Below are 14,187 nucleotides of genomic sequence, written 5' to 3'. Positions count from 1 at the left end.
TTCCTTTTGTTTTTTAACTTTTGGGATGCAGACCTAGTAGTGGTATTGATAGGTCAAAGGGTATGCATGATTATATAGTCCTTTGGGCATAGTTCTAAATTGCTATAAAGAATGGTTGAATCATCAACTAAATTTTTAAAGGACGGATTGATTAAATGAAAAAAAGAGATTTGGGTAGAAAAACAATAATAGTGGGAAACTTCAACTTCACTAATAGAATGTGACAAATCCAACATAAAAGAATAACAAGATTGGGGCAGCTAGATGATACAGTAAATACAGCACCCTGCAGTCCCTTGAGTCAGAGGACCTGAGTTCAGATTCAACCTCAGACACTACATACTTACTAGCTTTGTGACATTGGGCAACTCACTTAACCTCAATTGCCTTGCCCCCTCCAGAAAAAAGAGAAAAAGAATGACAAGATAGAATTTATAAATTGAAATGGAACACTGGGAACAAATCTCATTTAGTGGGTCTGTGGAGTGAATCAAATGGAACAAGTAGGAAATTTACTTTTATTTAAATAGAGATGGAAATTTAACAAAAATTCCCTTGCTTTAGTGCAGAAAGAATTTAAGAATTACTTTATCCTTAAACCAACAAAAGTTAATGTATATTAATTCATTATGATGTAGTAGATAAAGAACTGGTTTCAGATTCAGGAAGACCTGTGTTCAAGTCCTACTTTTAATACGAACTATCTAAATGACCTTGGACAAATCATTTAACCTGTGAGTGCTCTAGGAAACTCTCTAAAACTAACTTGTAGAGATACTGATAGCCTGCTTTTGTAAAGGGAGTCTCCCCACCAAGAAATACCCTATAGCAGTGATATCAAAAGTCCAGGCTTATATCTTTAGATTAATTATTTTTAAATTAAATAAAATACTGGCAAATAAAATATAGTAATATAAAAAAGCATGATCTAGTTGGAATTATTTTTACTTAGAATGCAAGGTTGGATTTGTTCTAGACAAATACTTCTATTATCATAATAGATCACCCTCAAAAAAAATTTAAAGTAATTATATTGCTAGAAAAAGGAAGAATCTTTGATGAGATACATTGTATATTTATGTTTTTAAATCAGTAAAAAATAGTAATAGAAAAACTTTTCTTTAACATGATTTTTTTTAAAAGTACTTATCTGAATAAAAAATCCACATTTTATTTAATAGAGGTTTTCTTACTGAGAAAAGGAAGAAAAGAAATCTCTCTACTCTCACCATTTTTTGACATAGCTCTAGAAATGCAAAGCTACACCAAAAAGTGGAGATATTTCTTTCCAAGTGAGACAAAGAAGAAAACAATGTCTTTGCCTTCATTTAGAGGATGATTTTGCAAATTTCTGATTACTTGAAGTGTCAGTCTTACCTAAAGGAATTTTTTCCTTTCCAATAATCTTTCTTTATATCCTGAAAAAATGAGCTTTTTTGACCCTAAATTGAAATAGCTAAAGGAAGTGTTTAACACTTCAATTAATTCAGTAAATATTTGTTGAGCACCTTCTATTTGTCGGACACAATTGAGTAGCTGGGATACAGATTTGTATGAAGTAATCCCTTATCCTCAATTGATTTCAAGTTTTCTGTACAGATAAGGCATAATTAAGAAGGGCTTATTTGCTTAAAATATATAAAATCAGAGTATAGGGAACATTTATATCTAAAGAAATCATGATTGTTTTCTATTCATTAATATATTGTCAATCCAGAGACTTTCTTTTTCTTCTATTTTTTTGTGAACTTGGGCAACTATTCAGTTTTTCATTCTTTACTTCCAGAAAAAGTTGCTATAAATATTTTTGTACATATACAAAGTTATGTGGTCCTTTTCCTTTTGATTTTTTTATATCTTTGGGGATTTTGTTTGATTGTTTCTTTTCTTTTTTTTTTTTTTGCTTTTTTGGAGGGCAGTTTGGGTTGTGACTTGCCCAAAGTCAAAGGGCTAGTAAGTGTGCCAAGTGTCTGAGGCCAGATTTGAACTCAGGTCCTCCTGACTCCAGGGCCAGTGGTCTATTCACTGTGCCACCTAGCCGCCCCAATTGTTTCTTGATGTCTCATAAAGTCATTACCTTCCACTTGCCCAATTCTAACTTTTAAGGAATTATTTTCTTCAGTGAGCTTTTGTACCTCATTTTCCATTGTACAATTCTATTTTTTTAAGGAGTTCTTTTCACTGAATTTTTGTATATCATTTTCCATTTGGTCAGTTCTGCTTTTTAAGGTATTCTTCTCCTTGTTGGCTTTTTGGACCTCTTTTGCCATTTGGCCTATTCTGTTTTTTAAAGGTGTTCTTTTCTTCAGTATTTTTTTCTGCCTTTTTTTTATTAGGCTATTGACTTTTTTTTTCATTCTTGTCCTGTATCATTCATATTTTCTCCCAGTTTTTCCTCTGCGTCTCTCACTTGATTTTTAAAATCCTTCTTGTGCTCTTCCATGGCCTGAGACCAATTCATATTTTTCTTTGAGGCTTTGGATGCAGGAGTTTTGACTTTTTTTCCCTTCTTCTGAATGTGTTTTATCTTCCTGGTCACCATAGTAACTTTCTTGACTTTTAACAATATACTAAAGTGTGGATACTGTACAGGGGGCACTGTCCCAAACTTTAGGTTTTTTTGTGCAGCCGTTTCCAGAGGTAATTCTGGGGTCCTGTAAGTTTTTGGCTCTTCCAAGGTGGTATGATCCAGAGAGAGGCACTCTCCTGTAGTATGTGACACTCTTTTCCACCCTGGAACTGTGATGAGGGTCCCTGCTCTCCTGTGGCTGCAAACTCTGCTGTGCTAGTGTTCTTCCTCTCAGTGGAACAAAAACTCAGGACTGTGACCTAGATACAAGTATAGGCAATGCAACAGAGTCCTACTTGTAATCTCCTTCTGACCACATGTCTTTGATATTTGTGGGCTGAAAGGTTTGAAAACCACCACTACTACAACTGATTCAGTTGCCCCAAGTCCTGCTCCTGATTTGCTGCCACTGAGTCTGCACTGGTTTGGCCTGAGCTGAACTGAACTCCTGCCTCACCCTAGTGTACCAGACTTTTCCTGCTGACCTAAGTTGTCTTGGGCTGGGAAATTGTTTCATTTTTTTTGTGGGTTCTGCTACTTTAGAATTTGTTTAGAGTTTGTTTAAGGTATTTGGAGGAGTCTGGGGGAGATCTCAGGTGAGTCCCTACCTTTACTCTGCTATTTTGGCTCCACCCTCAATCCAGAGACCTTCTTCAGAGAAATTGTGTATCCTAGGCAGCACTGTGCAAAAGAAAGATATTTTTGACCAATGCTGCAATCCTAAGGGTGTCCAAGAAATCTTTTATTCTCTTATTTACCTTGTTAGGTTTTACTGTCAGGATGTTCGTGCCAGTGACATTTTATTTGGAGACATGCCACAGCCAGCTCAAGCAGAAGATCTTTATGAAATTCTTAATTCATTTACTGAAAAATATAAAAACGAAGAGCAACGAATTAATGAAAGGAAAGAAGCAAGAGAACAGAGGAAGGCACGTATGAAATTTGCTTTTTCCTGCTGCTTTAATCCACCCCAATAGGAAATTTCTGTTTGCTGGAGGTTTCTGTCCCTTGGCATGGGATTCTTAAGAGTGGAATAAATTTCCCTTATTAATGTCATTTACATAAATTCCTTGTAAAAATGTCATACCAGGAAGACATTTCCTCTGGAAAAATAAAAGATCCAAGGATAGAAATAGTTAGAAAGTGCTTTCCTTTGACAAGGCAAACTTGGGAAGCACCATCTCAATCTTTAAAGAATAGTATGATATTTTGCATTATTTTAAAATTTCAAAATAAAAAAGTATAAAGAGCTACAAGCAGAGATGAAAGTATTTTGTCTGAAATTACACATTTCAATGATAGAATTGTACTTGGTAAAATTAGAATTAGAATTAGGAAAACATGACTTTCTCTTCCAACGTTCTAGAGCCCTACACCTACTAAGGGACCATGGCTAATAAATTAATTGACATTCTTCTAGGCCCTCTGTACAACCATTTTAAGGAAAAGGTTTAAAATACTCACAAGCCAAACCCAGGTTTTATAATAGTGTACTTTTCTCCTTCTCAGGCTAAAGATATACCTCTCAGACCATCCTCCAGGCCAAAAAAACCACCTGCATCTCTCCAGCCAAACTCAGACTCACAAGGTAAATCAGACTCACAAGGTTGCTGTAATTCAAAGGTAATTACATTAAAAAAAAAAGTCTAAGAAATTAACACACTTTGATCAGTTCTTAGGATCATGTTGGAGAATTTATGAGAGAAAAAAAAAGAAATTTATATCTAACACACATTTCCATTGATATTATTTATGGATATGGCTAGATGTGTCTGCTCTCATTCATATGATGTATCATTTCACTTAGAGTCTTGGTGATATGGCTTTTCCCATTTATCTTGGTAATGTCCACAAAAGATGTTAACCTATTATGTGAACCAATATTTTTTAGGAACCTCAAACATTAGACCTCATTTAAAATAAAGTAGACTACCCTACTGTACAGGAATTTTTCAAGTTAAGTCTAGATGACCACTTTTCAGGGATGTTACAGAGGGTATTTCTATTCAAGTATAAATCAGACTAGATGATCTCTCAGGTACCTTCCAACTTTGAAATTGTGATTTCTTTTCCTATCTTCCCCTCCTTTCTCCTCACTTTCTCTACCTTAATCTTCTCTTCATCAAAATCACCTTCTTTGACTCCACATTTCTTTTTATGGACATCTGGTTTTATTCCCTTTGTGCCACTTACTATGATTTATTATAGTCTTTGTCCTCAATACCTTGTTACTTCATGGTTCTATGCATCCAATTTTTCTGATTATTACATGTTTCTAGAAAACCATAAGGCATCCTGTTATGTTTTTAGGTTTGCCCCCCAAAGTCGTTAAAATTTGTTATCTGCCTCATTTCTGGGACTACATTCAGGTTGAACCTTGAAGTTTCAAGTATATCCTGCACTGTGTTGCTATGCTTTTAAAGCATTTGCTTCAACAAAGTCAGAGGACCTGCATTTATACTGTTCATATTGAGTCTGTAGGCAAATGCTTTCCTTTCAGTGTACATATGGTAAATTAACCTTCTTTGTACATTTATTTTCTCTACAGGTAACAGGAATGCCCATAAGCTTTATCCAGAACTTCCAAGTTATCAAGACACTGTTGGTAAATAAACAATTTCCCATTTAAAATGCTAATATAGCTATTCAGAGAGTTTGGTGACACAGTGTGGATAAACTGCTAGGCTTGGAGTAAGGACAACCTGAATTGAAATCTGGCTTCAGTCACTTACTAGCTGTGTGACCCAGAGCAAGTCACTTAAGCTCTCTTTGCCTCTGTTTCCTCATTGGTAAAATGAGAATAATAGCAATTTTGTCCCAAGGTTGTTGTGAGGATCAAATGAGATAATAATTGTAAAGCATTTAGCAGTGTCAGGTACATAGTAAGCATGATAGAAATATTAGTTATTATATGATTATTATTTTTTCCTGTTACACATGATAAAAATGGTTTCGAGTGACTTCATGTTTTCTATAGCTTAAGATATATTTACCTTATGTTGAACAATACTTAATGAAACATAAAAGCTGGTGTTAATCTGCTAACATTTTTTATTTAGGGAAGATGAGGCTGACATGCATGCATGCATGCACACACACACTGTTGTACCAGCAACAACTATGCCACAGTACCAGAGAACAAACAGGTTAATTTGTTTATTCCAATGGAGCTTAGGTGATAGTTGTAGTATTCAGAAGTTATCTCCTGGATAGTGGCCTTTAAAACATGGTTTCTAGAGAATTCCTAACCAGAAAGAGATGGAACTGATATGCTTACAAGCACATTTTGATTACAAATTAAAATGTGCTCTCACAAATGAAGAGAATTAAATGAACTTGTTCCAACACATTGAGAGGCAATGCAACCAATCAATCTATCAATAAGTATTTATTAATCTCCTGCTGTGTACCAACTACTCTGTTAAGTCCTGCCCTGCATGAGGGTAGCAATTATGCTGCTTGTACTCTGCCCTGGTAGAGGGCACAACTGGAGGACTATGTTTAGTTGTGAGTGCTATCTGTTAGAAATTACACTGACAAAGTGAAGGGTGTCAAAAATAATGACCAGGACTTCTAGGAGTCAAGGGATAATGAATGACAAGTGAGGAGAGGGTGAAAGTAACTGAAGAGATAATGCTTAGTGAATAGAAGATTTAGAGGATCACATGATATTTGTCTTTAAGCATTTAAGGGGCTGTCATATGGCAGAGGGATTAGACTTGTTCTGTTTATCCCCAAAGGCCAGAATTGGGAACAGTTGTTGAAAATTGCAAAGAGGCATATTTCGGCTTGATCTTCTTAGGAAGAAAGAAAAAAACAATTAGCAGTACAGTATCTGGATGCAGAGTGCATTGCTTCTCATTCTCTTCTGCCTCCTGGTCTTCAAGTGAAGGCTAAACCGACAACTTTTTGAATTGTTTGTAGTGGAAATTCTTTTGTAGGTATAGGTTTATTTAGATGAGAGATAGCAAACACCTTATGTCCCACAAAACAATATTATTCAATGTAGTCCAAACTAGTTTAAAATGTAATTGTGAAATATTTAAAAAAGATAAATAGAAGTACAATAAAACATATAATGTTAACAGGAGGTAAAACATACATAATTTTAATAGTGGTTTTCTAAGTCAATATATGGACCACAGGGATCATTATGCACAGTTTAATGGCCCCTCATTTCTATTTTTTTTTTTATTAATTTGTTTGTTTCCTTTTAGTTTACGGGATTCAATTCCACAATTCCTTGAGTTTCACATTTTGTCCTCCTCCCTCTCCTCCCCCCCATGGCGGCATATAGTCAAGTACAGGATCTGTAAATACTTTCACATTATACATTAGTCAGGTTATAAAGACGGGTTGTATCAGCTGGAATGAGAAATGGTAAAGAGGACATAAGACTAAATAAGAGAAGGAAAAAGATCAGGTGTTTTGCTTTCACCTGGATATAAACTCAGTTCTTTCTAGTTCTTTCTCTGAATACACATATTTCTCTCCATCATGAGTCTTTTGGGATTGACTTATATCACTGCATTGCTGAGAAGAGTCCAGTCTATCAAAGCTGGTCATTACACATATGTTGTGTCTGTAATTGTGTACAAATTTCTCCTGGCTCTACTCTTCTCACTCAGCATCAGTTCGTATAAGCCTCTCCAGGTAAATATGAAGACCATTTGCTCCTCATTTCTTATAGCACAATAGTATTCCATAACATGCATATACCACAACTTGTTTAGTAATGGCCCCCCATTTCTATTTCAGTTTGACACCATTAGTTTAGATGGCCACTGAGGACCCTTCCAACTCTGAAGTTCTGTGCTTCTGTGAAACATTTGCCAAAAAAAAAAATTGGTATTGGGTTTTAGCATCAGTGATTTTTATTTATTCCCTTATGGAAATACATGCAAACACATACATACACATAAATGAAATTATTTCTTTGTATCTCTCACATTCAGAAACAAACTCTGTATAGAGTCCTATTGCATAAAGTCTTTTTTGTCATGATTTCTCCATGGCAAGTCAATTCTTTCAACCTTTAAGAATTTTGCTAAGAAAGTGATACATTTTGTTTTCTTTTCAGTTAAGTTATACACATACATTTGTTTTCTTTCTCTTATCTACTTCTGGTAGATTTATTGTTTGTAGTCTTCTGTTTAAGAATTTGGATGTCAAAGGCTATTAGAATTATGTGTAAGTTAAGTTAGATTCTGAATAATAGGCTTAGTAATTGTTACAGAGTGATGTTTAGGATTTAGTATACCAGGGCTTGTAATGGTTATTTCGGGGGCTTTTTCCCCCTTTTTTTATGTCATGGACTCTTTTGGCAGTCTGGTGAAGCCTATGGACTCCTCAGAAAAATATGTCCAATAACCTATGGACTGCTCAGAAAAATATGTCCAATAACATAAAATACATAGGATTCAAGTCTTAGCCCTAATACTTATGTGTTCTTAGGCAAGTGTCCAGGTCTTGGTTTCCTTGTTTGTAAAAAGAGGAGGTTGAACTAAATTACCTCTCAGTAGGACTCTTAGCTCTAAATACATGATACTATGATGTTATTATTATTGTTATTTTTAACAAGACCTTTTTCTAAGTGTTGTATGTAGCAATTGATATTTCAGCCAGCATGTTTGTGTTAGGAAGGTTGTCTGTGCAAGGGTTTATTCTATGGGAAACTTTAATTAGTTTAAACCACAGTGAACCAGAATATTACTTTAGGCTAGTAATTCTCTACTCTTCTTACTATGTTTGATTGATGAAGTTCTTGCAATATTTCATCTAACATGACTCCATAAACAAGGCATGTACAAGTTTACACGTGGGCTAAATTAAGCAGAGTCCATCAAGAAAGTAAATTCCCTTCTAGGAGTTAATGAAAATAAAATTCACCTTGGGACCCAGGCTCACTAATCTGTGCTGCTGGGCAACCTTGCCAATCAGAATATACCGACTGGAATTTGACTCTGTGTCTCATTAAGGCTAGCCATGACTTAGGCAAAGAAAAATAAGCTATTTTAATTAACCTTGAATAAAATGGTAAGAATGGCAAATTGTCCAAAGGATCACTCAAATCTATTACAAGCAGAGAAGCTAAAATGAAATGGGACATATTGCTTAGGTGGCAACTAGATTAAAGAAGTGAATAATTTATCATCTCCAGAACTCTATCTTCAGATAGAGATAGAGATATATCAAGAAGATCTCTTCAGTTTTTATCCAATTTTCTTCTATGATTCCTCTCATCCTTTCTTTCTCTGGGTTAATGTAGACTCCATTCCTTGAGTCATTTCCTATGAGGCAGACTTCTTATAATTTCCATCACCCTATTCAAGTAGTCTAAATAATGTTTCACATGCACAGGTAAAATGAACATAGAATGGACATAAAGTCTCCATCAATAATGAATTGAGGGTAGTGATGGGGTAGAAGGAGGACTGACCACAAGAAACTTCTTTTTTTTTAAAGCAATTGGGGTTAAGTAACTTGCTCAAGGTTACACGGCCAGTTATTTCTGGGTGTGGTGCTAAGTGTCTGAGCCCGGATTCCATCCCCCAGGTCATCCTGACACTGGGGCCAGTGCTCTTACTCTCTCTGCTACCTGGCCGCCCCTAAATGAACAGGTTGTTTTTTGGGTTTTTTTTTTTTTTGCCTTTTGGAGGGCAATTGGGGTTAAGTGACTTGCCCAAGGTTACACAGCTAGTTTTTTTGTGTTAAGTGTTTGAGGCCAGAACTGAACTTGGGTCCTCCCGACTCCAGGGCTGGCACTTTACTCACTACCCCACCTAGCCGCCCCCCACAAGAAACTTCTTATGCTGATCACATAATAACTCTTGAAATAAAGAGTAATATGTCATTAATTTATTGGATTATAGATTAAGACCTGAAAGAAACCTGAGGATCAATCTAATCTAGTCTTTCACAGATGAGGAAACTGAGGTCCCAAATATTTAATCTTAAAGATTAAATGACTTTCCCATTGTCACAGAGGCAGAATTTGAGCCCAAGTCCTCTGAATCCAAAACACTGTAACACACTGCCTCTCTCTGAGCTCTAAATTCACTATGACCTTCACCAAGAGGGTGGAGGTAAGAAGGGAGAATATTCCAAGCATGAGAGACAGCCAATGAAAAGAGACAGAATGAGGAAATAATGTACCATGTGTAAGGAACAGAAAATAGGTCTGGGTCACTAGATCATAGAATACATAGAGGAGAGTAAAATATATAAAAAATAGGAAAGGCATGAGAAGCTAAGTTAAAAGGGGCTTTAAATGCCTAATAGGATTTCATATTTTATCCTGGAGATAATAGAGATCAACTGGAATTTCAGTAGAATGAAGGTGGGCATCCTCAAATTTTTGTTTTAGAAAAATCACTTCGGCTGCTAAATGACAGGCAGAGTAGAGTAGGAAAAGAATTAAAACAGAAGGAACAGTCTGAAAAGAATTGTCATAGTCCAGATGAGTCACGATGAGGGCTTGTATGAGCATGGCAGTTATGTGAGTATAGTGAAGAATACATATATAAAAGGTTGTGAAGATAGAAACAAGACCTTGCAACTTATTAAATATGTAGACTGACTGAATGAGTGATGAACTGAGAATGACAAAGTTTTCTCTACTTCAAATGCAGTAATATATACAGTACTCCTTTCTTGGTCACTGCTAGGGATCACAATGTCATGTGAAGGTTGAACTTGACTTCTCTAATATACACCAAGCAAATGAAGCTACTTTAAGCCTCTAATTCCTTCTGAACAACTGATCATTCTAGTGGTTGGTATACCTTACCTTGACTTCCAGGAGAAATTAAATGCTAGCCGATCTTTATAACATATGGGTTACACATTTGAATCCTCTCAGACTATACTTCTCTCCACTCAGGGGTTTTGATTTGAGTGGAATTTCTTCTCTAGTCATAATCTTCTATTTTCACTGGATATTAGCCCCAAGTAGCCACATTCAAATGATCTGCTAGATCTTTGAACAATGACTCACTTAAGTCCAAGGGAAATGAACCATATCTATAGGTATTCTTTTCACTGCTCATTTGGAAATCTTTTTTTTTTTTTTTTTGGTGAGGCCATCAGGATTAAGTGATTTGCCCATGGTCACACAACTAGTAAGTGTCAAGTGTTTGAGATGGGATTTGAATTTAGGTACTCCTGACTTCAGGGTCAGTGCTCTATCTACTGTGCCACCTAGCTGCCCCGAATTTGGAGATGTTAAGAGAAGACATTTTTTTTAAAAGCAATTGGGGTTAAGTAACTTGCTCAAGGTTACATGGCCAGTTATTTTGTGTGGGTGTTAAGTATCTGAGGCCAGAACCAATCCCAGGTCTCCTGACTCTGGGGCCGGCGCTGTTACTCACTGCGCCACCTAGTCGCCCCAAGAGAAGATGTTTTTAATACTGATTATTAATAAAATCATAATAGTTCATCAAGTCCCCAAATGGTCTCTGTCTCTATCTTGCATTTAATTCATTTATATTTAGTCCAATAACCAAAGACTTTCTTGTTTGCATTCTCTGAATGTAACTAAAGACACACACACACACACACACACGCAGAGAAGATTAATTGTATCTCTTACCTGAAAAAAAAATTAGATTGCTGTACTATTGGAACAATAAGAAAAGGCTTAGGAGACAAGGAACTTTGGATTTAAACCTTCATCCTTTTAAATAGAAAGGGAGGAAAAGGAAAAATGGAAGAGGAGACATTACAACAGCTGCCTGGATGCTTAACCAGGGAAATGTCCACAAATCATTGAGCTTGTATACCACTGTTTTGTATGCATATGGTGGAAGAGAATCCTGATTGCTATTTTGAAGCCTGGTTGTACCATTCTTTGCCTCTGACATCTATCTATCCATCCATCCATCCAACCATCCGTCTATCCAGTCATGTCTCCCCAAACCCCAAGTGCAAATCTATTCAAAATCCTTCTGTGCTGCCTCCTGCCCTCTCATTTTGTTTTGTATCTCCTTGAACTGGGCAGAGGGGAAAAACTACAAACCCCAACAAATTCCATCATCTCATCCCATTCTAATACCTATTACAACAAACAACAAAATAATGCACAATAAGTTTGGAAAGGTAGTCTTGAGACAGATTGTGAAGGACTTAGGGGAGAATTACTGGAGCTTTGGTAGTGGAATTTTCAGCCATAGTAGTTCTCAAAGACCATATTCTAAGTTATGGGAGAATTTTGATTCTGTTATGTACTACTGGGATATTCTGGGTCTCCAAAAGAGGACTTGTCCACAGACCTTTGATTTTTTTTCCCCCTGGAGAATGTACTCTCTTCTTTGCATGTTCAGAGAAGTAAGTGTAAGTTTGACCATAATTGGGAAGAATAATACTAAAACCAAAGAGTACTATTAAAGGAAAAAGCTTCAAAGGCAATTAATTGATGAGTCAAGAGCAGAAGAATGCTAAACCATGACTACAAAATGAATATTTTAGCTACTCCATTCCTCCTCTCATCTATTTTTTTTTCCTCCTCATTTTAGGTAGTTCAAGTCAGCCAGTACAAGTGACAGCACTGTATTCTTTTGAAGGGCAGCAGCCAGGAGATTTGAAATTCAAAGCTGGAGACCGGATCACTGTAATATCCAAAACAAATTCACATTTTGATTGGTGGGAAGGAAGACTTCAAGGTCAAACTGGCATTTTTCCAGCCAATTATGTTTCACTGGATTAAGCATTATTCATTTCTCTTTTCTTTAGCAAAATACATAAATAAAAAGATGTCACTATCATGCTAGGAAGACTAATCATTATGAATTATTTTATAACAAGTTAGGAAAATTATCTGTAAATATGTGCTTTTGAATCTTAAGTCAAGTATATAAAATGGTATATGTATATATTTCTATGTAGAATTAACATTAAAGATGTATCTAAATATGTATAATGATTTTTAAAAAATGTTTTTATTGATATCTTATTTTTTTCATTCTTTTTCCCCAATTTATTTATTTATTTTTAGTTTTCAGCATTGATTTCCTTTTTTCTTTTTTAAATTAAATTTTATGTTTATTTTTAGTTTACATTATTCATTTCCACAAGATTTTGAGTTACAAATTTTCTCCCTGTCTTACCCCTACCCACCACCCCCAAAACAGTGATCCCACTGTATACCCCTTCCCCTGATCTGCTTTCTCCTATATACTCCCCCATCTCCCCTCCAACTTTCCAGTAGGGCAAGATGGATCTGTATACCCCAGTTCAGCATTCATTTCCACAAGATTTTGAGTTACAAATTTTTCTCCCCATCTCTCCCCTACCCCACCCCAAAATACCAAGCCTACTGAATACCCCTTCCCCCAATCTTTCTCTCTTATATCCTCCCTCATCCCCCCCAACTTTATTTTAAACATTTGTTTTTAAAACTTTGAGTTCCAGATTTTTTCCCTTCTTCCCTCCTCACCCACCCCCACTGGGAAGATAACCAATTCAATATAGGTTCATTTCCATAGTAGTTATATTGTGAAAGACTAACTACACTATCCTCTCCATCCTATCCCATCCCCCACTTATTCTGGTTTCTCCTTTGACCCTGTCCCTTTTCAAAAGTGTTTCCTTCTAACTACCTTCTCCCCCAATCTGCCCTCCCTTCTCTTATCCCCCTTCTTATCTCCTTCCCCCCCATTTTCCTGTAGGGTAAGATACCCAATTGAGGGTGTATGTTATTCCCTCCTTAAGCCAAATTCAATGAGAGTAAGGTTGACCTATTCCCTTTCACCTTCCTGCTCTTCCCCTCTATTGTAACAATTTTCTCTTACCTCTTTTATATGAGATAATTTACCCTCATCTATCTCTCCCTTTCTCCTCCCAATATATTCCTCTCTCTCCTCTTAATTTTATTTTTTTAGCTATCATCCCTTCACATTCAACTCATTCTGTGCCCTCTGTCTATGTATACATGTACATACATATCCACACACTCACATATATATTTATATACACATACATCCTCATATATATATACATATGCATACACACACACACATATATATATATATTTCCTTCAACTACCTTATACTGAGAAAAGTTTTATGAGTTACAATTATTATTTTTCCATGTAGGAATGTAAATAGTTTAACAAGTTCCTTATGATTTCTTTTTCCTGTTTACCTTCTCATGCTTCTTGTATCTGAAAGCCAAATTTTCTGTTCAGCTCTGGTTTCTTCATCAAGAATGCTTGAAAATCCTCTATTTCACTGAATGATGATATTTTCCCCTGAAGCATTATACTCAGTTTTGCTGGGGAGGTGATTCTTGGTCTTAATCCTAGCTCCTTTGACCTCCAGAATATCATATTCCAAGCCCTTTGATCCCTTAATGTTGAAGCTGCTAGATTTTGTTATGCAGATTGTGTTTCTACGATACTCAACTTGTTTCTTCCTGACTGCTTGCAGTATTTTCTCCTTGACCTGGGAACTCTAGAATTTGGCTATAATATTCCTAGGAGTTTTCTTTTTGGGATCTTTTTCAAGAGGTGATCAGTGAATTCTTTCAACTTCTATTTTGCCCTCTGGTTCTAGAATATCAGGGCAATTTTGCTTGATAATTTCATGCAAGATGGTGTCTAGGCTTTTTTTTATCATGGCTTT

The 14,187-nt window shown here is 35.9% G+C and overlaps 1 protein-coding gene across 7 annotated transcripts in view; it reads left to right on the top strand.

Moving 5' to 3' along the window:
• SH3YL1 (SH3 and SYLF domain containing 1) overlaps positions 1 to 12,488 on the top strand; it is a 69,776-nt gene extending 57,288 nt beyond the window's left edge. For 6 of the 7 annotated variants that reach the window (XM_069108642.1, XM_069108647.1, XM_069108640.1 and 3 more), the window contains 4 exons: positions 3,336 to 3,498; positions 4,079 to 4,157; positions 5,118 to 5,174; positions 12,082 to 12,488. In XM_069108642.1, coding sequence (XP_068964743.1) covers positions 3,336 to 3,498; positions 4,079 to 4,157; positions 5,118 to 5,174; positions 12,082 to 12,272 — 490 coding nt within the window. In that variant the 3' untranslated portion in view covers positions 12,273 to 12,488. Of the gene's footprint in view, positions 1 to 3,335; positions 3,499 to 4,078; positions 4,193 to 5,117; positions 5,175 to 12,081 lie in introns of all 7 variants that reach the window. The other variant, XM_069108645.1, reaches the window with a different exon arrangement.
• The last annotated feature ends 1,699 nt before the right edge of the window (positions 12,489 to 14,187 follow it).

The sequence above is a fragment of the Petaurus breviceps genome, unplaced genomic scaffold (assembly GCF_028583685.1).
Source record: "Petaurus breviceps papuanus isolate PSGF00001 unplaced genomic scaffold, PetGlider_PUasm1.0 90416, whole genome shotgun sequence".
Classification (NCBI taxonomy): Eukaryota; Metazoa; Chordata; class Mammalia; order Diprotodontia; family Petauridae; genus Petaurus; species Petaurus breviceps.
This window is presented reverse-complemented; position numbering and strand designations above follow the sequence as displayed.